Below are 27,677 nucleotides of genomic sequence, written 5' to 3' on the forward strand. Positions count from 1 at the left end.
GGTTCAAGGCCAGGTTGGAGGGGGCTTGGAGCAAGCTGGTCTGGTGGGAGGTGTCCCTGCCCAGGGCAGGGGGTGGCACTGGGGGGGCTTTAAGGTCCCTTCCAACCCAAACTGTTCTGTGATTCTGTGATCCTTCCATGGAGGTGACACTGGAGATGAAGGAGGAAAAGACACAATTTTCAATGGGAAAGTAGTCACATGCATCCCAGCATGACAAGCTGGTGACGGGGGAGCACAGGGAACTTGCATGATCATCCCACAGCCAGCAGATGTGACAATCCCGCCTCGGCCCTGACTTGCCTGTCAGTGTTCGCCCTGTGGTGAGCAGCCCCCGCATCAGCCCCCTGTGTCCCACGTAAGCGGGGCCCCGTGGCTGCTGCCTCTCGTGGCCCCAGTGACTTGGAGCTGCTGAAACAGGAGGTGAAAAAAGAAGTTCCTGGTAAAACCGCACTCCCCTCCGTGGCTGCGGCGATGGGCTCCTGTCGTGCCAGCAGCGCTGGTGGGCAGTGGAGCCCACCTTTGGACTCCAAGGCAGGGAGAAGGGGCAGGAGCCAGGACAGCTGGGTCCTGCACCCCCCTGGGTTTGGGACAGTAGTGTCCCTGGGGTACAGCCAGCACAGGCAGGGCTTGCAGCCGGCTCTGAGCCTTTTTCTCCCTCCTGTGGTGCGGGGCTGCCCTCGGTGATGGATGGGCTTACAAAGGAGCTGCACTGGCCAGAGGAGCCTATGGGGATAGCAGCGGTGGGCCAGGACCGGCCAGCTCAGCCTCATCCCTCCACAGCACCCTTTGGTTTCTTCTCTGCAGGTGGCAGCAGGAGAGGACGGGGAGTCCCTGATGCACTGACGCCCAACCATGTCCGGGGTGAGCGGAGCTGCCACAAGGATGCCAGCACTTCCCCTGCCGACATCAGAGTGACATGTTCCCCCAGGACCACTGTGGGGAGCAGGGGGGCTCATGCCCAGTGCCCCTTGCCCCAGCCAGGGCTTCAGATGGTCCTTGGGGCTGGCCCTGGTGGCCATGGGAGGCGGAGGGGGGCAGCTCTTGCTGTCCCTGCTTACACTGCCTTCTTCCTGGCAGAAACACTGGCCCCCCGGGACGCAGTGTGTCACCAAGCACGACCACACCAAGCCCAAGGCCCGGGAGCTGGCCTTCCGCAAGGGCGACATGGTCACCATCATCGAGGCCGTGGAGGTGAGCCTGATGGATGCTTGGGGGATGCACTGCCCCGGGAGGGAATGGAGGGGATGGGACCTTAGTGCCATCTGCTGAGCCACTGGAGACAGGCTCCCCCTTCCCAGGGGGATTCTGCCTTCCTTCCCCTGCTCTGAAACCCTCCCGCCCCCAGGGCAAGGGCTGGTACCGCGCCAGGCACAACCAGACGGGGCAGGAGGGGCTGCTGGCCGCCAGCGCGCTGCGGGAGCGCGGTGCCATCCGTGCTGACCCCAAGCTCAGCCTCATGCCGTGAGTATAGCCGGGGGAAGCCGAGGGAGGCTACAGCCCAGCTCAGCCCCAGGAGCTGCGACAGCGGATGAGTCCAGTGTGTCTCCCCCCAGCCAGGTTTTGGCAGCCAAGTCTTGGCAGCCCTGGTGATGATTTGCTGTGGCCGATGCCTGGCTTTAAAGACCCACAGTTGTGCCCACACAGCCTGGGTGGACCTCATGGGGAGGGGGGTTATGCAGTGGGGTCTATGTAGCTTTGGCAGGGGATCTGCTCTCCCCATCTCACTGCTGGGGGAATCCCACCAGCACAGCCCCTCTCCTCAATGCCCCTCTCCCCAGCTGGTTCCACGGGAAGATCTCGGGGGTGGAGGCGGTGCAGGAGCTGCAGCCCCCCGAGGATGGGCTGTTTCTGGTGCGTGAGTCTGTCCGGCACCCTGGCGACTACGTGCTGTGCGTGAGCTTCGGCAAGGAGGTGATCCACTACCGCGTGGTACACAAGGAGCACACACTCAGCATCGACAGCCAGCAGTACTTCTCCAACCTCATCGACATGATCGAGGTGAGATCCCCCCCCTTGCTGGGCAGTGAGCACCACCAGCACCAGACCAAGGGCAAGAACCTCATGGGGTCACCCAGGGCAGTGGCAGGTCCCTGTCCCTTTCTCCTGTGGTTTTCACTGGGTTTCGTTACCTGTGTAATTCTCCATCCCTGCCAAAGGCTCGTGGTTCCCACTCAGTTTGGGGTGCAATGGACAGATCTGGGATGCCCCAGGGACACCCTCTGCCGTGAAGCAGCCATGCTGGCAGCAGCCCCAGTCCCCTGCTCAGGGCCACATTTCCCCCCATCCCTGCTCATTCCGTGCTTCACACAGCGGTGGGTCTTAGGAAATTTTGGGAAATTAAGATCCTGGCAGCCTCTGCCACTCCGGGACCCTGGACAAGGTCTGAGTCCTGCAGAGGCTTGAAGTGTTTTGCCGAGTTTCTCTCCCCTTCGAGCCCCCTCTCTCCTGCTGACCCCGCGGGGCTTCTCGGATGCAGTGTTAGCTCTCGTCCTTCCAGCGAGCTCTTCCTCAAGGTCCATCTTCACCCTGACTTGTAGCTGCTGCCCGTCTCGTCTCCAGGGGGTTGCACTCTCATATGTTTGCCTTATTTAGACACAACTTCTGCTTTCGAGTGGGTCCTTTCCCCTTTCAGCTTGCCCTGACCCCTCTGTAACCACGATGGCTGTCCTGCCACTTCCTCTCCATGTCACCTCTGCAAACCACCCTCGGCTGACCAGTAGCATCCCAGATCACCCACAGTCCATCACTGCATTTCCCTGGCTGTGTCCAGAAGGGAGCAGGGTTGGGACATGGGCTGCAAATCGCAGCGCTGGGGGAAACGTGGCTCTGGGCCCCTCGAGGGTGGTGATGGTGGTGGGGTCCCGTGGAGCATCCTGTGGCCTTTTCTTGGCTCCACACCCTGAGCCTGGGGGTAAGAGGTGGCATCGCCACATCGCCTCCATCTGTCCATCCCTCGGTAGCACTACATGAAGGAGCAGGGAGCCATCTGCACCAAGCTGGTGAAGCCCAAACCGAAAACCGGGATGAAGTCGGCCGAGGAGGAGTTGGCCAAAGGTACGGAATGATGGGAGAGGGTTGTGGTCTGGATTTTGGGGGCACGGCACCGTGGCCCCACTGGTGACCCCTGCTAACCTGCCCTTGTGCCCGCGCCCAGCTGGCTGGCTGCTGAACCTGCAGCACCTCACGCTGGGAGACCGCATCGGGCAAGGCGAGTTCGGAGGTAGGTGAGAAGATGGGGTTGGAGGTTCCCTGGCCACAGGCTTCCCCAGATGGCACCCCTGATGTCCTCTTCCCATCCTGTGGCATGGGGAATCAGCCTGGGACATGGGGGGGTGGGTGTGGGGCTGAGCCTGACCCCCTGCGTCCTTTCCTAGATGTCCTACAGGGCGAGTATATGGGGCAGAAGGTGGCCGTGAAGAACATCAAATGTGATGTGACCGCCCAGGCCTTCCTCACTGAAACGGCTGCCATGACGTGAGACCCTGGTGGGGGGATACAGCCCAACCCTGCCCCATAACCCAGGGATGAGCAGCCACCCCCTTGACCCCAATCCCCTCCATTTCAGGAAGGTCCGGCACAAAAACCTGGTGTGTTTGCTCGGTGTGATCCTGCACAATGGCCTCTACATTGTCATGGAGTTCATGAGCAAGGTGAGAGCACCCAGCCAGTCATGAGCCAGCAGAAGCCATCACCACTCAGATCTGGGGACAAAATCCCCATTTGGGGGTTGAGTTGGATAGATGCTGGGTGCTGCAGCCCCTGTGAGAGGCAAAATCTGTGGGCAGCCCCATCCTCTTGGTCCTTACGTGTTTTTCCTTCTCTACAGGGCAACCTGGTGAACTTTTTGCGTACGCGGGGCCGGGCGCGCGTCCCAACCCAGCAACTCCTACTCTTTGCTCTGTAAGTCCATCTCCTTCCCTCCGGGCTGGTAGCCCTGGGGGACACGCAGTGACACTGTGCTCTGCCGCCCACGGCAGGGATGTGGCCCAGGGCATGGACTACCTGGAGTCCAAGAAGCTGGTGCACAGGGACCTGGCTGCCCGCAACATCCTCATCTCCGAGGAGAACGTGGCCAAAGTGAGCGATTTCGGCCTGGCCCGGGTCAATCCCAAGGGTGCGGACGCTACTTTGCTGCCAGTGAAGTGGACGGCACCGGAGGCCCTGAAACACAACGTGAGCAGTGGTGGGAAAGGAGAGGGGGCCAGGGGGGGTCCTCTCCAAGCAGCTCACCCCCTTGGGTCCCCCCTGCTCCCACCGACCTGTCCCTGCCCAGCGGTGGCTTCTGGAACATTCAGCCCTGCATCTCCCAAAATTCGGGCTCTGTCCTGCCCTGGTGCATTGAGGGAATTGGGGTAGCTCCAGCGGGATGGGGCAGGATGGACCCAGGGCTGTGCGGGTGATGGGAAGGGAGGGGAGTCGCACCCCGGGGAGCTGAGGGTGGTGGGGGACTGGAGCTGTCTTCTGTCTGCCCTTGGGGAGGGATGGGGGCCCAGCGCAGCCCCCATCCAGCTTCAGCCTCTCCTCCTGCCACCACAGAAATTCTCCTCCAAGTCGGACGTGTGGAGCTACGGGATCCTCCTGTGGGAAACTTTCTCCTTCGGACGAGCGCCCTACCCCAAGCTGGTGAGTGCTGTGCTGGGGGACACCGGGGGTCACACCCTGCTGGCACCAGTGGGATGGGGACGTCCCACTGTCCCCTGGTCAGGGCGAGCCCCCAGCAGAGTGGGGAAAGGGGGTCCCAGCTGGCTTCTGCACCCTGCCAGAGCCTGAAGGAGGTGACGGAGCTGCTGGAGGAGGGGTACCGCATGGAGCCCCCCGAGGGTTGCCCGCCTGCCATCTATGCCCTGATGAAGAGCTGCTGGGAGCTGGAGCCAGGCAAGCGGCCGTCCTTCAAGAAACTCACAGAGAAGCTGCAGAAGGAGCTGAAGCACCTGAGGGACGTTTAACCCCTGTTCTGCTCCCAGGACCTGTGGCCAGAAGTCCCCCAGACCCGCTGGGGTTGGGACTGGTGTGGCAATGGGTGGCCCCTGGCAGCTCTCTCTCCTGGTGGAGATGGGACTGTCCTCCCCCAGGGTGCCCAAAGAGGAGGCAACAGCCTCACTCCATCCTGGCATGGGTCCTTCTTCCCACCACACAGCCCAGAGAAGGTTCCCATGGGGTCAATCTCCTCCCCGAGGGAAGCCATGCCCCATACACCCCACACTCAGCTGCAGATGGCGGGTGCCACACATGGTGTCCCTTCGAGCTGTCCCTCCTGGTGATGGGGGACAGGACAGGACAAGACATCTCTGCTCACTGGAAGATGAAACCCCAACCCCAACACAACCCCGCTCCAGCCACCCAGCCCTGCGCAGGGATGCCAGGCGCAGCCAGCTAAACCACCCGGATTTGGGCTTTTTGATTAAACCAAAGAAATTAGTTCAACAGCATCTTTAAGCCTCTGGGCTCAAATTAGGCCTATCCCTCGCCTGGAGCCTGGCAAAGCACAGGAAAAGGCTTGGGGGGGGGCCAGGACCTCCAGCCCCCAGAGCCTGGCCACTCTCCCCTCAGGGCTCTGCGCAGCCGGGGATTATTCTTTTAATCAGTCTATGGGAATTGCTTGCATATAGATTACGGGAGCGGGGCACATCCTGCAGCAGCGGGAAGCCCCCAGCCGTGTCAGCTCCCAAGCAATCTCGATGTCTCGGTGGAGCTGGGATTAACGGGGGCACGGGGCCGCACGCACGCGTGTGCTTGTGCGAGTGCACCCACCCGCCGCCTTGCCTGCCTTCCACTCCTTTGACCCTTGGTTGGGTTTTTTCAGCTAATCCTCTTGGGTCTCCTCTCTGCCGACTCCTCACACCTCCAACCCCTCGTGACAGTGTGGGCGCTGGGTCCCCCCAGCGCTGGGTGCCCCTGATGCTGGGCTCCCCCCAGCAGGGTCTGGCCCTGCTGGTGGTGCCCTCCATCGGGGCCCAGGCAATGGGCGTCTTTCAGCCCGATCCAGGCTGCACTGGGGCTCAAGTGGCTCCTTCCACCTCCCCATCACCCCAACAAGGCAGCACCCCACTGTGTCCCTGCACCACTGTCCCCCCCCCAAGCACCCTTGGGTGCAGTGAGCTGCACAGGAAGGTCTTTCCACCCCGTTGGCTGTGTCTTCCCCTCCTAATGCCTTAATCCGCCCCTGATCCGCTGCGCCCCTGGGGCCGCTGGTCCCGCTGACCTTGCAGGCGCTGGCCCTGGGCAGGGACCCTGTGGGGCACAGGCTGCCACCCATGGCCACCTTCTTCACGGCTGCTCTGAAGAGCTTTCATGGGGGTGAGGAGGAACCACCGAAGGGCCCCCCCAAGGATGGCAAGGCGGCCACGCTGCCCAACGGCATGGCCCGTGAGGAGTTTGAGGAGTACCAGCGGCAGCTGCTGGAGGAGAAGTAAGGCTTTGCCAGGGCTGGGGGGGGGGTCACTGGGGGTCCCCCATGCACCAGGACCTACTGTGGGCTGTCACCAGATTGGGATAAGGACAGCGAGGCAGCTGGGGCAAGGGACAGGGGCAGACCTGATGCCCTTCTGTGCCTCTCCCTGCAGCACAGGAGGTCCCCATGGGGCTGGCACAGGGCTGAGACAGTGTCACCCTGTAGGTGACAAGGGGCACCCCCAGGCATCCGTGCCCCAGAGTGGTGAGTGTCTGCTGCCAGCCCAGCACCCTTGGAGCTGGGGGACAACAGGGGCCAGCATGAGATTGCATTAAGGTCCCACCTCCCTGGGTCCGGGTGCTGTGGGGACCCAGTGGCCCCACATTCTAAGAGGCCATAGGAGTGGCCTCCAACGGGCACCTTCCCTGAGCATCTCCTATGGTGATGGGGCTGGAGGGGCAGGATGTGGCCCCTGCCCCCAGACCCCCACTGTGGACCTTCGTGTCCCCTTCTCCTCCCACCCTGGCCCAGGGATGCTGCTGCTGGAGGAGCAGGGTGATGCTGGGGGTGGGCTCTGGTGGGGGGTGACGATGAGGCGGGGGGTGACGGTGTGGCACCGGCTGCTGCAGGATCGAGCGGGACAAGGCCTTTGCGCAGAGGAAGGCAGAACGGGCCACTGTGCGGATGCACCTGCGGGACAAGTACCACCTGGCCCAGGTAAGGACCAGCCCCCCGGCGGTGAGACCTCGGGGGTCTTCCCCCGGCCCCTCCATCCTCCAGGACAGCCCCAGCCCAGTGGCTGCCAGGCCTCCCCCGGGACGGGAGATGATTCCTGAAGAGGGCAGCAGATGGCTGCTATCTCCCCATCCGCACCATCCATGTGCCCGTCCAGCCATCCGTATCTGGAACTGGACAGTCCCAGTGTCCTCTCAGCATCCCCGACGCCCCCGCAGCGCCCGGCCAGCCCCAAGGGACCTGTGTCCATGGGCACCCACATCTGCCCACATCCCCAACACCATCTCCCACCCATGTGCAGGACGAGCGGGACGATGCCCAGCTGCACGTGGCCGGCGGCGCGGTGGAGCTGCCGGAGGAGCTGGCTGCCATGGTGCACAGCGAGGGGGAGGAGGAGGAGGAGGAGGATGGCGGTGCCGGGGCCTTGGCCTTCCTGACCAAGCTGCGGGAGGTGGACCTGCCGGCGCTGCGGGACCGCGCGCTGGGCACCATGGACGAGGTGAAGGAGAAGTGTGTCCTGATGTAGCATCACTGCCCACCCTGACAGTGGGTGACACCGTCAGTACCGGGGCTCAAGCCCTGCCCCCCTGCAGCCCCCCGGGAGCAATGGGATGTGGTTGTTACAGGTGCCATTACCTGCAGGTGGGGGTCCCAATACATGCGCTGGGGGTGGGTTGTCCTCCCCAGAACCATTCCCTGTTGCTTTTCCAGGGTGCACCAGGTGAGTGCTGGGATGCAGTATGCCTGGGTCCCCTCAGCCATGCTGGCCAAGGCCCCCCCCACTGTGCCCCTGGGGTGAGCCCCCCGAATAGGGTGGGCGCTGGTCCCTAATGCTCTGTCACCCCCAGGAACCAGCCCTGGGGCCTCTTGCACCATTTGGCTCAATAAACGTGGCATTTGCTGGCACCAGCCTGGTTTTCCTGCCATACCCCTCTTCTGCACAAACCCCATCCTGGGCCGGGGCAGGGGGGAGGACACAATGACACCACAGGGCTGCTCCCTGTGCCCCTGAGCCAACATCCAGCCCATTACTCTCTGTGCCCTGATCTGTCCCCCCTTCTGCAGCAGCCCCCAGGCACGGCTGCACCCCAGCCATGCACAGGAGCCAGCAGGACCTTGTGTGTCCCTCTCGGGGCATCCCTTGGGGACAGCCCCGGGTTGCAGGGTGTGTAACAGCATTTAACCCCTCCTCGAGCATCCCCTGCCAGCACAGGGGGTCCCTTTGGCCTGGGCCGGGATGTCCCACTCCGGGGCACTGCTCCCTGCTCCCAGCCGTTCAGCAGTGGCACTGGCTTAAACGCCGCCGTGCCGGAAGGCTGGGGGCTGCTGAGATCACTAATACCTGCCTATTTTAGCGAGGTCTAATCTGCCTGAGTCGCCTGTCCCCGAGGACTAAGCTCGCTGAACCCTTGTAAAATGTATGTCCAGCGCTGGCCCCAGTGGCACCTCCCCGCTGGAGCAGGAGCCGCTGAGGGAGTCACGCTGTGTTTGCATGAAAGAAAGGACGCGCTGAGCCGCCTCCGTCCTCCCCACGCCGGGGCCATCTGCTCCGGAAAGGCCTGTGGGGACGGCCCTGGCCCGGGCTGCCCACGGCTGTGCTGGCGGGGCTGGGAGGGGGTGGCCGAATCCAGCACAGGTGGGCTGGGAGCTCTGCCACAGGGCTCATCGCTGTCACAAGAGCCACAGGTCTCAGCCACCTGGGGCTGCAGCACCTGGAGCTGCAGGAGCACCAGCAAGGTGGTCCCTGGGTGCATGAGGTGCTTGGCTCCCACGCCCCGGGCACCCAGTCAAGGAGCTGGTGGGTGCTGGATGTCCTGGGTTGTCATGGCCTAAACCACAACACTGGAGCATCCCAGGGAGCATGTGCCAGGCACGTCAGGGCTTTGTACCTGGGACCCTCCTCATGTTTGGTGGCCCTGCTGTCCCTGCCATCCCCACTGGCCCTGCCATCCCCACCGGTCCCCTGGCTGGGGGTGGCAGCACCCGGTGCAGCCCCGTTCCCAGCCCACAACCCCATTCTCCCCAGGGTTGGGTCTCAACACCGAGTGCCAGCTGCTGGGAGGGTGGCACCAAGGTCCCCAGCGTGCCCTGTCACAGCAGGTTCCTCCATCCCCGCTCTGTGCCGGGGCCCCATCCCGCCCCAACGGCAGCCTGGCTCCCAATGCTCCCAGTGGGGCTGCACGGGGGCTCCCAGCGCCGGCTGGGATTCGGGTCAGGACCCTCCACCAGGTCTCCTTGGCTAATCGTCCTGCCCCCCCCGCCCTCCCCACGCTGCCACCTGCCTCCCGCTCAGCACCCTTTTGGGTCACCCCTGCCGCCTCCCCGCCTGCCCAAGGCCTCTTAATGAACTAAAAAAGTGATAAATCCCCGGCCGAGCTGGTCACGTGAGGCCGGTGGCCCCCGGCCGCCCCCCGCCCCGACCCCCGCCTCCGGCCCCACCGCCCCGGTAAGCTGACGCAGCGTCTCTAAGCGTTAGCAGCTTTGCCCGCTAATAGGATTAGGGAGGTTTAAAACTGTCATTTGAGTGAACTAAACCCCCTGATACTCTGCATTGCACCTTCTTAACCAATTTGCCTTCAATTAGGGTAATTGGGAAACTAGCAAAGAAGTATAGCATTAATATTTTAAAGTGATGAAGCGATTACGGGCCTTGGACGAGGAAGCAAATCAATTTGCTATCTGCTCCTAAAAGGCAATTATAATCATTTGGCAAATAAGCCTGCTGGCCTGCCTCCCCCCTCCCCCCCGCCCCCGTGTGAGCCAACACCTTAAGGCGGTCAGCGGGGCCGGCACCGCACACACCGCCCGGCCGGCAGCGCCGGGGCCAGCAGCCGGGCAGCCCTGGCTCCCAAAGCCAGCCCTGGCACCCCAGGGACTGCAGTCCCGGCACGGCAACATCCCCTGCGCCCACCAGGGCTGGGGGGGACACCCTGGGGGAAGCCACCGAGGGCCAGCGGAGCAGGGAACCTGACTCCTGTGCCCACCGCAGTGGCCAGTGTGGGCATGAGTGCTGGCCCTGGGCGAGTGGCAGGTCCAGGTGCCCGTTTGCATCCCCAGCCCCACACAATGTCCCTGTGCGCAGGGATTCCCCCAAACCACCCAAAGGTGACACCCCCTCCCTGCACACCCCTGCTGCAGGTGGGGCCCTGGCATGGGGGGGTCAGCCCGTTCCCAGGAGCTGCGTAGCCCCAAGGGCCATGTCATGCCATCCCTGGTGTGGGGCCATGACGTCCCCAGGGTGGTGCCAACCTGTCCCTGGGGTGGTATCACACTGTCCCCAGGATAGTGGCATGCCATTCCCAAGACAGTGTCACACTGTCCCCAGAGCAGTGTCAGACGGGGCAGGCGAAGGAGCCCCGCCAGGAGGGACGATGAGGCGGCCTCAGGGCCCAAACCGGGGCACAGAAGTGGCCGCAGGGTCCCGCTGGCAGCATCTCCACTGGGGAGGGCACAGACCCACATGGGGCAAGCAGCTACCTGTCACAGGGTGGGCAGGTGTCCAAAAACCCCGTGGTGACATTTGCCATCCAAAAGGGGAACTGTGACGAGGAGAGGAAGGGAGTAGGAGGAAGCCGAGACGGTGGCCGGGGGTGGCAGCGTTTGCAGGTGGCAGGAAGAGGCTTTTGGGAGAAAGTAAAAGTGAGCAGCGAAACAAAAGAGCAAAACTCGCCTGGTGGGACAGGGGGGTCTGGGCATCACCGAGCACCCCCCACCCAGAGCACCCCAGGACCCCCATCGTGACGTTCCCATTTTCCTCTGGGCCCAGGTCCCTGGGGCAGCAGTGGGGGTGGAGGAGAGGGACATTGTTTCTGCCCCCCAAGCCTGGCTGACCCTGCCCCACACACCCACGGCCAGGACCCATGGGCAGCCTCCAGGAATGGTCCCCATGGCTGGACCCCACAGGGTGTCCCCCTGCCTGGTTCCCATGCTCAGGCCCATGGCCGTGGCTTGTCCCCACGCCTGGTCCCATGGATGGTGCCCAATGCTCCCCAGGGCTGCTCCCCAGGGCTGCTTCCCACACTTGCTCTCCGCTCCGCATCCCCATGGCTGTTCAGGGTGCCTGGTCCCTAATGGCTGGTCTCTACACTTGGTCCTCACGGCTGGCCCCCACTCCCAGACCCCACACCAGGTCCTCATCACTGGACCCCATGCCCAGTGCCCATCGCAGGCTGTCACACCTGGTCCCCATCACTGGTCCCCACGCGGGCAGGTCTCTGCCGGCAGCATCACTGGGGCCACACACGCGGTCACCGGGGCCACCCCCAGGCTCGCCATCCCCATACAGGGGTAACGGCACCCACCACAGCAACATCCCCATCCCGCCGAGGCTCGGGGTGCCAGCCCCGGACCCCATCCCCGGGGCAGAGCCTCTGCAGCCGAAGGAAACCCTCCCCCTTCCCCCCCCATCGCCCCGGCCTTTCTTCTCCGCTCCCCCTGTTTCTAATTCTTTTTCCTCGCCCGTAATGAGGGGATTACAAGGCAAACTCCAGCAGGACGCCTTTGTGGGGAGACAATCTGAGTGGGGAAGGCAGTTCGGGGCTTTGTCCGCCGCCGCCCCCCCGGACCCGCGCTGGGGGGACATTTAGAGCAATTACTTGTCCAGAAAGTAACTGTCAATCATTCTTAAAGGGGAAGGCCTCCAATTAATAACCTCGTCTTAATCCTTTGGACTCATTTCCAATCTGCGGGGCCTTGGTGACATCTGCAACACTAAATAAAGATTCTCCCGAGCCTTAGCACGGCGGTTCTGTGACAAATAAGAAGACTAGAGGCAACTTTGGCTGCCAAAGCTGCGAGATTGGTGAGGTTGAGCCGCTTGTTTGGTTCCCAGGAGGGACTGGCAAAGTTAAATACTCCTGGAAAAGCCGAGTTCGGCCCAGCAGGTAACGCGTTTTATTCCAATTCGGGAGGAGGCGCTGGGGGAAAATGCTGAAAAAGGGAGCGGGTGTCCCCGGGGTGCGCCTGGGGCTGGGGCCGGGGCTGGCACCTTTCCCTGGGGGCTCGGGAGCGGGTGCCGGGCACCCATCAACGTCACTTGCACCCCTTTATGCCCAGGGCCGGAGGGCAGGAGCCACCCACGCTCCCCTCTGTCTGTGCTGGCGGCTGCAAACAGCCCGTCCCAGGTGGTCCAAGCCGGGGGGGGGGGGGGGGGGCCGAAATCCTGGCACCCAGATGGGTTTTTGAAGGCAAAAAAATGGGACCCAGTAAAAGCCGGGGCTGTCCCCAGGCTGTCTCCTCCACGTCCCCCACTGCTAGGGGAGGCCGCTTGTCCTCACTGATGCTCTGCTGCTTTCTGGCACTGGGGAAGGAATCTTTTTTACCCACTTCAACCAAGGCTTGATGCTGTTTCTGCTGCCTTTTCGGGTGTCTTTCGGGCGCCCCCTCCCCTCCTAAGCTGGCAGCCCCACAGGAAAACCGGGGCAGGGGGTGTTGAGCATATAGGGGGACACCCTCCTGAGGCTTTGGGTCCTTGCAGTTCCCAGCACAGTTTGAAAGTTTAAGGGCTTAAACCCCAAAATTGCCGCCAGGATGACGGCAGCCACAGGAAAATGTCTGATGGGAGCAGGGGGGCAGGTCTCCCCCCCGCACCCACTCAGCACTGCCTGGTTCCAGGCAGGATTCCCAAAACGCCAATGGCAAAGGCTCGGGGCTCCTGGGGACAGTCCCTGGAGGATGGGGACCACGGGGTGGCCAGTGCCAACGTCCCCCAGCCCGACCCTGCTAGGGTCCCCCCTGTCCCCAGCCAGGGACATCTGTGACCTTGGCCAGGCAGAGGCAGAGCGGGGTTGGGGGGAGTCTGGCCCTCACATCCCCCCATCCCTCAGTGCCCGGTGCTGCCGCCCGGCTGCCGGCTCATTCCCGCTTGGCTGTTTTGCTGTTCTTTGCCTCATCCACGCTCCCACGCCGGGGTCTGCTCTGGCCCTCAGATGGGGTCAGGATGGGGGGAATGATGGGTGCTGCCCCCAGCCCTGGCCCTGACCTCCATCACCACACCTTGTCCCTGTCCTCCCCACTGTCCCACCCCTTCTCCCCTCCCGCTTGCCCCATCTTGTCCCCAGCCCTCCCCCCAGTGCCCATCTCACCCATCCCCACAGTTCCCCCCAACTCCCCCTCAGCCCCAGGTCCCCCCCCATTGCCCTGTGGGGCCGAGGGAGATGGCTGGGCAGGGCAGATGGAGAGCCCAGATGGGGTGCTGGGTCCCCCGGGGTGTCTGGGCTGCAGGCAGAGGCTCTGGGTGCTCATCCCCTCTCCCCTCTCCTTGCAGGTGCGGAGCTGCGCAAATGAGAAGCGGGTGAGTGAGAGTGGGACGGCACAGGCAGACCCCGTCCCTTCCCCATGTCCCCAGCCCCAGGACACACCACAATGCTCACACGGTGACAACAGGGCCCCTGCTCCCCCCCAGTACCCACTCGTCCCTGCCTCGGGGCACCCCGGGGTGCAGCACCCAGCACCCCTGCTCCAGTTCACGGCTCCCCCGGGGCACCCCAAGACTGGTGCCCCCCTGCAAGGATGGAGCTGGAGCTGGCCAGAGCCCCCGGGGTTACAGCCCACTCTGTGGGGGGGCCAGAGGGCATCCTGGGGGGCCAGCAGCTCCCAAAGCCACACACGCTGACACTGCACACACCGCATGCACAGCACTGCATGCACTGCACACACAGCCCCTGGGTGTGCACTGCGCACAGACTGCCAACGCTGTGCACTGCACCCACTGCACACACTGCCCTGCACCGACGGACACTGGGCACACACTGCACATGTTGGGTGTCTGCACACGCTGCACGCACAGACACTGGATGTGCTGCACACCGGCACTGTGCACTGCACCGCACTGCACGGCGCATGCTGCATGCCCTGCAGGCGCCTGCACTGCAGGCACTGCGTGCACTGCGCAGACACTGCACACCCCTCTGTGCACGGATTCACACCATCCCTACACACTGCACACACACTGCACACCCCTCTGTGCACAGATTCGCACTGTGCCCCCACACTGCATGTGCCCTGCACTCATTGCACACACTGCGCCCCTTGCACCCCCACTGTCAGCTGGGCACGCTGCACATGCACTGCACACATACACCATGCCTGGCATGTTGCCAGTGTAGACATGGCATTGTCCACACTGCCCACGTGGCACACGGGCACTGCACCCGCACCGCACGCAGCGGGTGCGCAGCACAAACTGCCCCGCACACACTTCACACACCCCACACACCCCGCGCTCCGTCCACGGCACCCGCGCACCCCACACACCCCATACCTGCGTGCCGCACACCGTGCAGGCTGTGGACACACTGCTCACACCCACACCACTCACCGCGCAGACACCTCACACGTGCACAGCCTGAGCAACACCCAACTCCCAGCCCCCACACGTCGCCCTCTCAGGACCCCCATTCATTCCCTCCCAGAATGAACCGTCGTTCCCTCTCCCTCCCCACACCCACTTTGGCGTTATCTGAATTTCTGCCAGCGCGTCTGGGCGATGTGGCACTGTCCCCTCGACGGAAGTGCCCCAAGATTACAGCTTTCTGCCCCATTTCTGTGTTTGCCTACATCCTTGTGGTAGAAAGGGACCCTTAATCCCCAGCAAATACTGCAGGAAGATTTCAGATGCTGGATAAAAAGCTTAAAGATGAAATGTTGCAAGGGTTGAAAATGCTTATAAGCGTGCAGAAAAAGGGTTATTAGGCTGAGGACAGCGCTGGGTCACCCCAGCCACTCTTGGGGACCGGCATTGGGTCCTCCAGTGGTTTGGGGACCGAATCATAGTCCATGGGGAAGAGGGGCTGGAGGAGAGGAGCTGGGCTGGAAGGAGGGAGCTGAGCTGGGCTTGGTCCCCTACACGTCAGGGCAGCGGGGAGGTGGGGTTGGCTCAGTGATGTCACTTTCATAAAATCCCTGACTTTAGGTGGAATTTGACTTTTAGCTTTGGGTGGGTGCATTGACCTGGCCGCGTCCCACGGTGGAACACAATGGGGGGTGCCCAGGGCTCCGTCCCCGGGACCCCAGGTCAGTCCCTGGGACACTGCAGCCCCGGGATAACACTGCAGCAGCAGAGGATTACACATTTGCATAACCTGTTTCTGGGGCTGCCCTGTCCTCTCATCCACCCCTCCACTTGTCTGTCCATCCGTCCCTGGCCTGGGGTTGCATGGGGGGGTCAATGTCCCCACGCCCTGGCTAAGACCCGTGGTCCCCTCGCAGGTGCCACCATGTTCCTGAATAAGTGCGAGGGGGACCTGGGCGAGCTGCGGAAGCCGGGGGACAGTGAGGACACCCCGCCAGCCACCACTGAAGAGGAGCAGCCCAAGAAGAAGCACCGGAGGAACCGCACCACCTTCACGACCTACCAGCTGCACGAGCTGGAGCGCGCCTTTGAGAAGTCCCACTACCCCGACGTCTACAGCCGCGAGGAGCTGGCCATGAAGGTCAACCTGCCGGAGGTCCGCGTGCAGGTAAGGAGGATGCCTGGTGGCCCCAGCACCCCGGACATGTCCCCTGGGGGGTAGCAGAGGGAGCACCCCGGGGTGGGGAGCTCTGTTCCGCTCCCAGCTCCACCATGCCTCAGTTCCCACACTGGTGGAGGCAGGAGCAGCATCTCTGCAGAGCCAGACGTTCGTGCCAAAACCAGAGAAGGGACTTAATGGCTGCACCTTGTCCCCTGCAAGGTCCCAGTTCAGCCCACGTGCCAGAGGCTTCATTTGGGCAGGAAGATGGGTTTCAGAGACTTTTTTCCCCTGCTAGTGGCAGCTGCTCCCGTCCCTCCCAGCACAGGAAAGCAGGGAAACCTTAGCTGCTTGTGACCCCTTCCAGGTCTTTAGGGCTGGGAAAGCACAAGATCCTGACAGATTTGGGGGTTTTAGGCTTGTCGGAGCAGGGTAGTGCAGCGGGGGGCAGTAGGGTGGGGAGGTTTCTCTCCCTGGGCTGCAGGAGAAGGCTCTGTGGGGGGAGGCACAGCCTGGCCCCGACTGACAAGGCAATACTGGGGCAAGGGAAAGGGTCAAGGAGTTGAAGAAACGACAAACCCACTGTGGAGCAAGGCAGTAATCCCCTTACAAATGAACTGAGTTTCCCAGGCCTCAGTCCCAGTCCAAGACAATGCAGGGGGGTCCAGACCATAGGGATAACTCTGCCAAGCCCTCTGAGCAATTACTAGGTTCATAGAAGCACAGAATCATAGAATTATTTAGGTTGGAAAAGATTCTTAATATCATCAAGTCCAACCGTAAACCCAACCCTGCCCAAACCACCACCCATGTCCCTCAGCAACACGTCTGCCTGGATTTTAAATCCCTCCAGAGATGGTGACTCCACCACTGCCCTGGGCAGCCCAGTCCAACGTTTGACAACCCTTTCGGTGAAGTAATTTTTCCCAATATCCATCCTAAATCTCCCCTGGCGCAATTTGAGGCCATTTCCTCTTGTCCCATCGCCTGTTCCTTTGGAGAAGTGACCGACCCCCCCCCGGCTACACCCTCCTTTCAGGGAGTTGTAGAGAGCGAGAAGGTCTCCCCTCAGCCTCCTTTTCTCCAGGCTGAACACCCCCAGCTCCCTCAGCTGCTCCTCACAAGCCTTGTGCTCCAGACCCCTCACCAGCTCCGTTGTTCTTCTTTGGGCACAAAGTTTGCACCAGTATAGCCCAACGTCCACCACCAACTGCGACCAGCCCATGGGAGACATCCCTTTCTCAGCCCAGCCGTTCATCTTTACTCCCCCCCCGCATCGCGCAGCAGACGGCCCATGCTGCTGGGGGCTATGGGGACATGGGGACCAGCGCTCTAACGAGCAGCTCCAGTGGGTCACCGTGGCTCGCTGGTCCCTCTCGTTCCTGCTGGGCTTTGGTGGAACTGTGGCAGTTTGGCTTCTAAAAGATTTTACTGAGTGCATTTTGAAGGCCAGAAAATGTTATACCAAGGACTGTGTGGGTGTTTGTGGGGCTGGGGTGCATGTTCCTGTGGAGCAGCGAGGGCAGGGGCTGTGTGGTAACACCTCTTGCTTTCCACACCTGGGAGGTGCCCTCAGTCTCTGGGGTTTGTGGGAGAGGTTTGGCAGAGGTGCGTGGTGTCCAGGGGATTGCTGGAGCCCTGTGGGGCACCCCATGTGGGACCCAAAACATGGGGCATCCCACGTGGGGTGGGATACCCCATATAGGACGCCCCACCTGGAGCACCCTCTGTGGTGCAGCCTGTGTGGGGCACAGCATGTGGGGCACGCTGTGAGGGACCAGCTGGGCACAGTGGGGCTCACCCTGGCTCTCACATTGCAGGTCTGGTTCCAGAACCGACGAGCCAAGTGGAGGCGGCAGGAGAAGATGGAGGCCAGTTCCATGAAGCTTCACGACACTCCCGTGCTCTCCTTCAACCGGCCCCCTATGACGCCCAACGTGGGGCCCATGAGCAACTCCCTCCCGCTCGACCCATGGCTGACGTCCCCCATCTCCAGTGCCACCACGGTCCACAGCATCCCTGGCTTCATGGGAGCCCCCCAGGCCCTGCAGCCCCCCTACGGCGGGCACTCCTTCCTCAACACCCCCCCGCCAATGGCACAGGGCATGCAGCCCATGGCTCCTGCACCCTACCAGTGCGGCACCAGCTTTGTGGACAAGTACCCGCTGGAGGAGGTGGACCAGAGGAGCTCCAGCATCGCCTCGCTCCGCATGAAAGCCAAGGAGCACATTCAGACCATTGACAAGACCTGGCAGCCCATTTGATGAATGCTCCCCTCCAGCCCTGCCGGCTCCCGGCTCTTGCCCCTGGTGTCGGCTTGGCCCCGGGGTGGGCGAGGGGGTGATGGTGGGATGCTCAGCAGGACCAAAGCCGGTGTGGGCTGGGGATGCTGGGCTGCATCTTCCCCCATCAAGCCAGCACCGTCAGTGACAGGAGAGCGAGCTGGGGCACTGGTGGGACCCCAGCATGGGGTGACACCCCAGCAGGCACCCATGGCCCCTCTGCCTTGCTGAGGCACCGGCCCAAGCTGAGGATCCGGCCGAGGCTTGGGCATCCGACTGTGCCACCAGGCCACCCACCCCCCCCAGTCGGACACCTCCTTTCCCCACACACCTTCCCCTTACCATTATTATTAATTTTTTTTTTTTTTTAATGCTGCAGATTTAAACAAAACTGAAGAGAAAAGCTCTAGTTTCGTAGGGAGGACTGGGGGGGATTTTTTTAGCTGTGTTGGGGCGTGACACCAGTTGTGCCGGTAGATGCGCCAGCACTGAAAAGACAGTTGTATCGTGAGTAAAGACAAAAGCTGAACGGCTGCCGTGTGCTGGAGTCGGGCGTTGCCGGGGCCCTGCCTGCAGTAACGCTCGTTAGCGGTGCTGCTCATTAGCAGTGCTACTCGTTAACGTGCTGGGGCTGCGGAACCTCTACTGGGATGGAGCTTTCTAGGGAGATGTGGGAGCATCATCCTGGGGCACCCTCCTGCCCTGCTCCCTCTGTTCCATGCGAGGCCGGGGATGGATCCAGGCGTGGGTGACCTGCCCCAGCCCCGGCTGTGGGCTGGGACCAGCTTTGTGCCACGCGGCTCATCGAGGACCATCTGCTCAGCCATCCCTTGGGGGCTGCGCCTGCCCCCCCCCCACCCTAATTGCTCCCCAGCAGTGCCTGCCCAACCACATGTTGGTGGCATGAAGCTGCCGTGACTGTGCCAGTGGGAGGTGGGCGGCAATGAGACCCCCGCGACCCTCGATGGGGCTGGCGAGAGGAGGGGGCCAGCTGGGAGCACTGGGGTCCCATGGTTGGCTGCACCAAGGCCAGTTTACCCCTTGCCAGATGTTCCTGCCAGGCAAGAGCAGGGTGGTGGTGGTGTGGTGCTACGTCCCTGGGGTCCCTAGCGTGGTTCTGCAGCCCCAGGGGGACCCTGCCCACGCGCGGGGCTGGAGTCACCACCAGCGTCACCAGCACCCAGAGATGGCTGAGCCCACGGTGGCTCTGAGGTGCTGAAGCCCATCCGGGATAGTGGGATAGAGCCCACTGGGGCTCAGTCCTCAGCAAGTGGGTGCCCCTGGTCCCCAGGGTGTCCTGGGGTGTCCCGGGTCCCTGGGGAAGCAAGGGAAGTGCCGATCTTTCCTCCCTCCCCACCCCCCGCCTCAAAATTTTCCCCAGAAAATCTTCCCACTTCAGACCCAACAACAGCCACAAACCAGGGCTTTGCTGGTGCAGCCCCATCCCCACCGTGTCCCCACCGGGGCCAGACCCCATGCCGCAGCAGCACACCCAGCTGCAGCCCCCCGACCCTGGGAGCGTCCCCCCCATCCCAACAGCCCCAGCACCGGACTCTGACGTCCTCCCAGCCCCGGGGTCAGGCGGGACTGGCCGGGATGCCACCGGGCCAGGCAAGGCACTGACCCCAGCAAGACCCTTCTCCCTGTCCCCCGTCCCCCGGCTGCTGCTGCTCGTCTGCTTCGTTAGTGACAATTAAACCTTTAACAACCCATTAAACGCATAATCGATGCTCCCCAGGCTCCCCAGCCCAGCTAATGGGCCAGGGCCGAGGTGAAGCAGCCCCGGCAGAGGCGTGCTTCGGTGGGGAGATAATGAAGCAACGGCTGCGGAAGTAATGGGGTTTGATCCGGGGGAAGGGACGCGCTCAATGGGGGCTGCGCTTTTCACATGACATAATTGCCAAGGCTGGCGCCAGCCCGGGGCACCCCTCGGCCTCCCGAGCACCAACAAAAGCCGGCTGGCGCGGAGAGCGGGGGGCTCGGCACCCCCCGACCCGTTTGATCGGAGCCTAATTGGGGCGAGGATGCTCCCCCCTCCAGTCTTGCAACTGCCATCCAAAAGCGAGGGCTCGGAGAGGCCCCGGGACGAGGATGCATCTCCCCAGCTGCCTGGGTTGGGGAGTTATGTGAATTATTTAAATGAGCTAATTTGCATGGGTGGCACTGGCACACCCCAGGGTGGTGGGGGATGTTGGGGGACCCTCACAGGAGGGGTCCGTTGCCCCTTCCCTCCCATGGGCACCCCGGAGCCATGCTGTGCTTAGGGCAGAAACAGGCAATACTGTCAGCCCCGGAAAATGCCATTTAACTGCAGGGAAGCCATAGGAGCGCGGAGCCGCCTGCCCTTCCCTCTTTATTGGTGCTTCCCCTGGCTGAGCCCCGGTGGAGCCGCGCGCATCAGTGCGGACGCCTGCACGTGAGGCCACGTCTGGGAAAAACCCAGCAAAAAGGCATTTTTTTTCCCCCCCTAGATCCCAATCCTCTCCTGAAATTGCTCGCTGCCCAAATGGGGCTGGCACAGCCCTGCAGCCGGGGTTGTACTGGGAGGACTGGGTGCTACTGGGAGCACTGGGGGCACCCCAGCCCCTCGTGGCAGAGCAGGAGCCCTCCTGCTCCCACCCCCTCTAATCCCCTCCTGCGGGATTTGCCCCCTAATCTGCTTATTTCTCTCTATTTCTCCTAGGCCTGAATGAACCCTGCCCTGCCCCAGCGCGACGCCTTGTGCCAGACGAGCTGTGGGGCCTGGGCACTCTGCCCTGGCGTGTGGGGCTGGCACTGCCAGGCCAGGGGACATGGGGCTGGCACTGCCCTGGCAGAGGACGTGGGGCTGGCACTGCCTGTGTCTGCGGTGGCAGTGCTGGGTACACAGGGGGGGCACACTGAGCGGCATCCCCTGGGCAGGGGTCCCAGCCATGCCGTGCAGCGAGCCCCGCACCCCCCAGCACAGGCCAGGATGGGGCTCACCCCACCCAGCACTTGCCTCCATCCATGTCCCCTCCGTCCCCTCCATCTCCCCCTGGCCCCCAGCAGGACAGACGTGACTCCAGGGGACTGCTGTGACAAGGGGGGGGGGGGGGGGGGGGCACACTGTCCCTTTACAGGGCGTGGGAGCCGGGGACCTCAGGACTCAGGTTCTCCTCGGGGGTGTTGACCCAGGAGCCCCCTGTCACCCCCCAGCTCCTGGGGGGTGAGGCAGAGAGGGGGCTGCCAGGGGGCGACGGGGAGGCTGCCAGCCGCAGATTGAGCTTGGCGATGAGTGGCTTCCCCACGTTCACCATCCGCCTCTCCTCCACGAAGTCATCCATGCCGCGGTAGCGGTACTGCAGGCAGACAGTGAACGCCAGCTCCTGCTGCGGGGGCACCAGCAGCGTGGGCACCCATCCCGGGCCACGGCCGCGCCGCACTCCCAGTACTGGCCCCCCGACCGGTGTGGCTCTTACCCGCAGTTTCTGCAAGCCGCAGAGCCGGCTGTAGAGGCAGCTGGAGGGGCAGCCGAGGCTCCAGGCGGGCGCCAGTGGGCTGCCCACCTCCTCTGGGCTCTCCTTGTTGGTGCACTTGAGGTCCACATCCAGCTCCTGCCATGGACGGTGTCCAGCAGTGAAATCCACCACGGGTCCCCCCACCCTATTCCCAGGCGTCGCCCCAGCACAGGCTTCGGCAACCTGCTCCCACCTCGGGAATGTCAGTGAGCTTGGCCTCACATTCGGTGATGTCCCCTGGGGTGGTCACCACGCGGGTGTAGATGATCATGATATTGGAGAACTCTGCAGCAAAGCCCAGCTGGACGGTGACGCCGCAGTCAAAGCAGAGGTGCCGGCTCTCCGGTAGGACTGTGGGGGACAGCGAGCGCGGGGCTGGGACCTGCAGGGGCTCAGGGCCACAGCTGCACCTGCGGGTGACTCGACCGCTGGGGTCACCCCAGAGCGGGGACACCAACATGATGCTGCTGCCACTGGGCTGGTGGCGCTGCGCCCGCAGTTTCTCTCCTCCAGGGTGGGAGAAACCCGGCAGGTGCTGCCTGACGCCTCTCCCTGCAACTCAGCACTGTCCCCTCCCCAGGTGCCAGCTCCAGACAGGGTGGCCCGTGTTCCTCACCATGAGCCTTGGCCCACTGCAGGTTCCTGGCAGAGGACTCGTCCTGTCCCGGGGGGCGGATGGGGTCTGTCAGGGCTCGTCTCTCTGAGAGGTTGCTGCGGAGCTCCAGCGCCTGCCGGCCCCGTGTGATCTCCAGTGTGCCCATGTCTGCGAGGGGCACGAGGGGTCAGTGGAGGCCACCGGGGGAGTCGCCATCCCCCACCACTCCCCACTCACCCTCCGCCACCTTGTCCAGCAGCACCGTGATCTTCTCGTCCTCCAGCAGCCAGCGCTTGAGGAAGGTGACGAAGATGCCATTGGAGAGCTCACCCTGGCTCAGCTCATAGGCTTCAGCGTCTGCGCACCTGCAGGGATGGGGCAGCGGTGGGGTCTGTCGGGGGCTCTGTCACTCCCCACCAGGGTGACAGCCCTGGGGAAGCCAGAGCCACCAGCCCACGGCTCTACCCACTCCTGCCCACCCATCCAGGCACAGTGCTGGGGAGAGGTGGGAGCCATGGCCGGATCCTGGATGCTTAAATCATTGTCAGCCCAAATTCCTGTGCTCCAGAGGAGCCTGGAAGCTTCATCTCCGCAGGTGCTACCCAAAGCCAAGCAGCGCCATGGCCCTCTCCCTGCCCCGTCAGGGACGGGGGACTCCCACCACCTCCAGCACTGACCAGAGGGAGTGACGCGGCCGATACACGGGACGGGGAGCAAATGGGGATGAGCCATGGCAGGGGGTTGAGCTCCAGCCCCGCTCGGCACCAGGGAGGGAGACTCAGCCCCGCTGCCCACGCCAGGGGGTGATGGGGAGGGGACCCACGTGGCGTAGCCGAAGACGATGTTGGCCGTGACTTGCAGCGCACCGACCTGTGGGATGATGTCGTCGTTGAGGTTCCTGCAAGAGAAGTGCCGCTGGGCAGAGCTGGGGACTGCTGTACCCCCAAAACCCACCCCAAGGCACCCCAGACCCTGGGGGCTGCCCTGTGCCCTTCTGCCCACCCCTTGTGGTGTTTGCAAGTTCAACTGGGGCAGTGATGGTTTGGGGCACCCAGACAAAAGCAAGGGGTTTGGATGAGACCCCAGGGATGCCCCGGCTCTGCTCCCCCAGGAACCAGCACCCACAGACACCCCTGTGCCGGGATCTCTTGGCACGGCAGCTTGTCCCCGGGCTGGTGGCCAGGGCTGGGTCACCTCTTGCGGCACATGTCGAGCAGGAAGATGTTGAGGCCGGTGCGGCGCTGCTGCATGCTCTGCAGCACCCGCTGCACGCACAGGCAGTGGGCTGAGGTGTACGAGCTGGGCGCGTCGATGGGCACCATGAAGCTGTTGCCAAAATTTTCATAGCCGTGCCCGGCGTAGTAGAGCAAACCTGTCAGGAGCGGGGGACAGTGGGTGACATTCCTTGACCCGCCGGTGCCCACTTCTTGCCCGACCGCCCTGAAAGACACCCTCCCAGCACAAAACCACCCAGTTCCCCCCAGCTGGAGCCACCCCGGTGAGTGCTGCCGCACCATAGACACCCTTGTCGAGGAGGAGGAGGAACTCGTTGACAGCCATCTGCATCTCGGCCTTGCACAGGTCCAGCAGTGAGACCACCTTGAAGTCGAGCTGGCGGAGGAGGGCGCTGAGGGCGTGCACGTCCACCATGGGCGCCTTCAGCTGCTTGTGGTGGAGGTAGTGCATGTTGCCAATCAGCAGGGCCACTTTGTCGGTGGCTGCCAGGACAGGAGAGGGAGGCATTGGGGACGGAGCAGGAAGCTCCTGCTGTCCCTGCTACCTTCAGCCCACAGAGGTGACACCCGGTTGTGGCCAGTGTCACTGTCCCCGGGCACCGGGGTGCCCCGTGGCGTCCCTGCCTCACTGCTCCGTTCTCCCCAGCGTGCAAGGTACCCCTGGCCAAGCAGAGCCTCGTGGGGTGACACTGGGGACACTGGGGATGGTCACAGCCCCACAGGGCCACCAGCCCCTCCTGGGCAGGCTCTTACCGTACAGCTGGCTGGGACTGCCATGCTCTGGAGAGCCTGGAAAGAGAGAAATACCATGCCATGGCCCCGCGGTGTCTGGGGAGTGCAGCCGGCAGAGCAGTGGGGACCTGCCCCCACCTACCTCCATCCCCCTCCTGCCAGGAGCCTCCAGAGGCAAAGAGCCGTGGGCCTGTGACAAAGCGGGGGGGTCAGGGAGCCCCATGAGCAGCAGCACCAGCTGGTGCAGGCTGGAGCCCTCCAAAACCATGGGGCAGCCACGGGAAGGCTTTATGTGGGGGCAGACCAGAGCCAGGACAGGCAGGCTGGGGGGCCATGGAGGTTTGTCCGGGGCCCTCACCGATCTCCACATCCACTTCCCGGCTCCACACCTCATGGAAGAGGTTGAACACGCGGCAGGAGTAGCAGCCCCGCTCGGCTGTTGTCACCAGCTTCACCTGCCGGCAGGATGGAGCAGGCAGCTGGGGCGGCGTGCCATGGGGTGCCGTGCCGCGCCGCAGCAGGGCTCCCACCATACCTGCAGCCGGGGCGCCTGCGCACCCTCCACGGGGCGCCTGTTCCTGAACCACTGGTACTGGGGCGGGGGGTTGCCGATGGCTCTGCACTCCAGTGCCAGCGTGTCCCCCTCGGCCAGGCAGCATGGCTGTGGCTGCCGCAGGATCTGCAGCCCCACCATGGTTGGGCAGTAACCGCTGGCTAGGGAGGGGACAGGGTGGCAAATCTGGCACCTGGCCATGACAGGGCTCTGCTGAGCTGCCCCTCACCCACAGGCCCTGGCACCCTGGCGTGGGTGGCATGAGCCAGAGGCCACCAGGAGGACACAGGACACTCAACTCCTCCATGGGCACCATCACCCCAGCAAGCCCAGAGACCCTCACAGCTGAGCCAGGGTGCAACATGGCAAGCGATGCCCTACAGGAGCCACCTGATGGGGCAAGCGGTGGCCCGTGGGTGCCAGCCCAGGGATGCAGATTTTGGGGCCCACCTGAGCTGGGGCTGCTGCTCCTCTCCACCTGGACGTGGGCCCACCTGGAGAAGGCGAAGGCAGCCCCGCAGTTCACCCGGCAGATGTACCACTCGGGCTGGCTCCGGGTGGCCGTGTCGATTACCAGCTCCGGGGCCGTGGCTCCAGGCACCTATGAGACAGGAGGGGACGAAGGAGTCGGGGGGGGTCCCTCCCACCCATCCTGGTGCCCTCGCCATGGATGGGGCTCAGGGGCCCTGCTCAGTGGGGCGCAGCGGGACCTCACCTCCCGCTTCCCACAGAACCACTGGTAGGCGAGCCCTGGGGGGCCGGTTGCCCAGCAGGTCAGGGACACCCGCATTCCCTCCATCACCACCTGCGACTCTGGCTGCACCGTGATTCGGATCATGTCCTGGACTGTGGGAGAGGAGAAAGCAGCCTGGGCTGGCTGAGACCACTGCCCTGCACCATCCCATCACATCCAGTCCCATCCTGCCCTGTTCCACACCTGCCCACAACAGCGTGTCCTCTCCTATCCCATCCCATCCTACTGTACCCTGTCCCATCCCACCCCTCTGTCCTGTCCCAACCATCTCACCTTTCCTTGTCCCACTCAGTGCCATCCCACTCACCCCAGCTCATCTTGTTCCATCCTATCCCACCCCACTCTGCTCCACCCCACCCCATCCCATCTTGTCCCATTGTACCCTGTCCCATCCCACTCCACCCTGTTCCATCCCTTCTTATCCCATCACTACTTGTCCCACCACATCCTGTTGCCCACCCCCTCATTCCAGCACACCACATCCCATCCTATCTGACCCTACTGCATACATCCCATCCCATCCCATCCCAGGGCTCCGCTACCCAGAGCAAGACCACCAGCAGGAAGAGCTGCTCCTCATCTCCCCCTGCTTGGCTTCTGCTGAGCCACTGTCCCCCGGTGCCCCTCTCCAGGTCCCGTGGGACCCCACTGTCCATCCCTACCAGCGCTGCTGAGGACCTGGCAGGCCCGTGTGTGCCCCATCCTCTCCAGGCAGCCCAACAGGTACTTGAGGGTGCAGTCGCGCTCGGCCAGGAGCTGCAGGAGGCACTGCGTGGGGCTGCCATGGGGCTCCAGCACCTTCAGCGAGCACATCTCCAGCTCCTCTGCGCTGCAAGGCACCCGCAGTGCTCAGTGCCACAGCCCACCTCCCGCACCGGGAGGACGGGGAACACCACCGGGGCACTCAGCAGTGCCCCCAGTCCAGTCTGTGGCCACAATGGGGTGGCCAAGGGACCTGCCTGCCCCTCTCTCAGCCCATGGCAGAGCTGCACCATGTGCGTTTTATCACCCCATGATGTCCCCCAGCCCCTACCTGCACTTGAAGCGTTTCTCCGCCCCAGCCACCTCAGCCAGCTTGCGCCAGCCCCAGCCAGCGTTATCCAGGAGCTCGCAGAGCCGGGCCATCACCTGCTCGCCCAGTGAGCCGATGGGCATGCTCCAGTCCCCCATCCTGTCCCAGCCCCACCACCTGCCTGGGGACACGGAGGGGATGAACCATCAGCTGGTGACACAGTGACAGGCACCTGCAGCCCACTGGACACGGCTGGGCACAGGGTGGCTGGGGAGAGGGGCACCAGCACGAGCTCACTGGCAGTGGGTCACCTCGTCACAGGAGCCCGGGAGGGTTTTGGCCTCCCCAGGGAGGTGCCGGGATCTGGCCGGGTGGCACTGGTGGATCCGGCTGCAGCAGCCAGCCAGGAATGACACAAGTTCCCCCTCTGTGCTCAGGGGAGAAGACTTGTGACAGAGGCACAGGTGACCCCGCTCACCCCTGGCCTCAGGCAAGGAACCAGGGCCACGTTAGCCCAGCCCCAGGACAGGGACCTTTGCAGGATGTCGTCCAATTGGACTGGAAAGAGGGGATGTCCCCTGTCACCTTCCCCGTCCTTTCAGGGGACATGGGGAATGGGGCCCATCACAGAGGGCTGAACCTGGAGACCCCTCTCCCTCTGGCAGCAGCCCCCCCACTGTCACCAGGCCCCTGGGTGGTGGCCCCACAGCCAGCATGAGCCCTGCCGGGCCACGACAAGGAGCCTGCAAAGGAGTTAGGGGAGGGTACATGGGGGTCCTGGGGCTGGGACCCACCACAGCTGCCCCTGTCCCTGGCAACAGCTTCCTCAGCAATGGGAGCACGGCAGGAGTCACCCTGGATGGGGGCAGCACCCAGGGACGGGCTCCCTCTCCTCCTCCCCCTGAGTCTCTCCCCACCGACCCACCCCAGGTGGCTGCTTGTCCCCAGGACCAAGCCATCTGTGGTGGCTGGGTGACACAACCCCACGTTGGGGGGGACGGGGGACTCTGAGACAGAGGGCAGGGACTCGAGTGCCTCCTCTGCTCGCCCCCTCCTGGATTTGGGGGGCTGGAGGCACTGGGGGTGGCGAGGGGAGGGTGAGCTGCAGGAGGGGCCCGGCAGGGACAGGGCACTCACCGCTGGATACGGCCCGGCCTGAGCCCCGTCAGCTCCAAGGGTGCGCACTGAGCCCCAGGCAGAGGAAATGAGGGTTCAACCCAAAATCTCCCCAACACTCCCCCGCGCTGCAGCGCGGCACTTCTGCTTTCCTCTGCCGCTTCCTGTGCCAGCGCGGGGGCGTCGCAGCCGCCAACCCAGCCGCCCCGCAGCCCCCAGGGGAGCTGCTCATGGCCCCCAGCCCCGGCCCCAGGGTGGGGGGCACTGCGGCTGCTGCTGGGCCAGGCAGCAGCTCCATCACCCCTTCCTCGCTGCAGGATCTCCCAGGTGGCTGCTTTGTCCC

At 63.6% G+C, this 27,677-nt stretch overlaps 4 protein-coding genes across 4 annotated transcripts; 3 read left to right on the forward strand and 1 right to left on the reverse strand.

Moving 5' to 3' along the window:
• Positions 1-852: 852 nt before the first annotated feature.
• MATK (megakaryocyte-associated tyrosine kinase) lies at positions 853-5,428 on the forward strand. Its single transcript, XM_074163668.1, has 12 exons — positions 853-861; positions 1,078-1,191; positions 1,346-1,461; positions 1,779-1,998; positions 2,961-3,054; positions 3,155-3,220; positions 3,375-3,474; positions 3,566-3,650; positions 3,827-3,900; positions 3,978-4,173; positions 4,537-4,623; positions 4,764-5,428. The coding sequence occupies exons 1-12, from the start codon at positions 853-855 to the stop codon at positions 4,944-4,946; spliced, it is 1,344 nt and encodes a 447-aa protein (XP_074019769.1). The 3' UTR covers positions 4,947-5,428.
• An 826-nt stretch (positions 5,429-6,254) lies between these two features.
• On the forward strand, positions 6,255-7,652 carry LOC141475450 (complexin-3-like). Its single transcript, XM_074163822.1, has 3 exons — positions 6,255-6,409; positions 7,021-7,108; positions 7,428-7,652. Exons 1-3 carry the CDS (start codon positions 6,255-6,257, stop codon positions 7,650-7,652), a joined length of 468 nt encoding a protein of 155 aa, XP_074019923.1.
• A 7,690-nt stretch (positions 7,653-15,342) lies between these two features.
• RAX2 (retina and anterior neural fold homeobox 2) lies at positions 15,343-17,840 on the forward strand. The gene is made up of 2 exons (XM_074163857.1): positions 15,343-15,585; positions 17,397-17,840. Exons 1-2 carry the CDS (start codon positions 15,343-15,345, stop codon positions 17,838-17,840), a joined length of 687 nt encoding a protein of 228 aa, XP_074019958.1.
• A 3,113-nt stretch (positions 17,841-20,953) lies between these two features.
• On the reverse strand, positions 20,954-26,376 carry LOC141475448 (mucosa-associated lymphoid tissue lymphoma translocation protein 1-like). The gene is made up of 16 exons (XM_074163820.1): positions 26,240-26,376; positions 25,869-26,035; positions 25,168-25,298; positions 24,903-25,053; positions 24,435-24,613; positions 24,258-24,354; positions 24,042-24,089; positions 23,921-23,956; positions 23,447-23,650; positions 23,127-23,304; positions 22,756-22,830; positions 22,170-22,297; positions 21,954-22,100; positions 21,531-21,688; positions 21,299-21,433; positions 20,954-21,208 (listed from the first exon to the last, which is right to left on the reverse strand). Exons 1-16 carry the CDS (start codon positions 26,374-26,376, stop codon positions 20,954-20,956), a joined length of 2,226 nt encoding a protein of 741 aa, XP_074019921.1.
• Between the last annotated feature and the right edge of the window lie 1,301 nt (positions 26,377-27,677).

Source organism: Numenius arquata, chromosome 25 (genome assembly GCF_964106895.1).
Source record: "Numenius arquata chromosome 25, bNumArq3.hap1.1, whole genome shotgun sequence".
In the NCBI taxonomy this organism is placed as follows: domain Eukaryota; kingdom Metazoa; phylum Chordata; class Aves; order Charadriiformes; family Scolopacidae; genus Numenius; species Numenius arquata.

What these genes read in the sequence shown, in the direction of transcription:
- LOC141475450 (XM_074163822.1), top strand. Translation starts at nt 6,255, where the DNA reads ATGGCCACCTTCTTCACGGCTGCTCTGAAGAGCTTTCATGGGGGTGAG. An exon ending in CGGCAGCTGCTGGAGGAGAA is followed by an intron (nt 6,410 to 7,020) that starts GTAAGGCTTTGC and finishes CGGCTGCTGCAG; the next exon opens with GATCGAGCGGGACAAGGCCT. An exon ending in ACAAGTACCACCTGGCCCAG is followed by an intron (nt 7,109 to 7,427) that starts GTAAGGACCAGC and finishes ACCCATGTGCAG; the next exon opens with GACGAGCGGGACGATGCCCA.
- RAX2 (XM_074163857.1), top strand. Translation starts at nt 15,343, where the DNA reads ATGTTCCTGAATAAGTGCGAGGGGGACCTGGGCGAGCTGCGGAAGCCG. An exon ending in TGCCGGAGGTCCGCGTGCAG is followed by an intron (nt 15,586 to 17,396) that starts GTAAGGAGGATG and finishes CTCACATTGCAG; the next exon opens with GTCTGGTTCCAGAACCGACG.
- LOC141475448 (XM_074163820.1), bottom strand. Translation starts at nt 26,376, where the DNA reads ATGGGGGACTGGAGCATGCCCATCGGCTCACTGGGCGAGCAGGTGATG. An exon ending in CCAGGTCCTCAGCAGCGCTG is followed by an intron (nt 25,299 to 25,868) that starts GTAGGGATGGAC and finishes CCTCTCCCACAG; the next exon opens with TCCAGGACATGATCCGAATC. An exon ending in CAGTCCCAGCCAGCTGTACG is followed by an intron (nt 23,651 to 23,920) that starts GTAAGAGCCTGC and finishes CTGTCCTGGCAG; the next exon opens with CCACCGACAAAGTGGCCCTG.
- MATK (XM_074163668.1), top strand. An exon ending in CCCAAGCTCAGCCTCATGCC is followed by an intron (nt 1,462 to 1,778) that starts GTGAGTATAGCC and finishes CCCTCTCCCCAG; the next exon opens with CTGGTTCCACGGGAAGATCT. An exon ending in ACTGAAACGGCTGCCATGAC is followed by an intron (nt 3,475 to 3,565) that starts GTGAGACCCTGG and finishes CCTCCATTTCAG; the next exon opens with GAAGGTCCGGCACAAAAACC.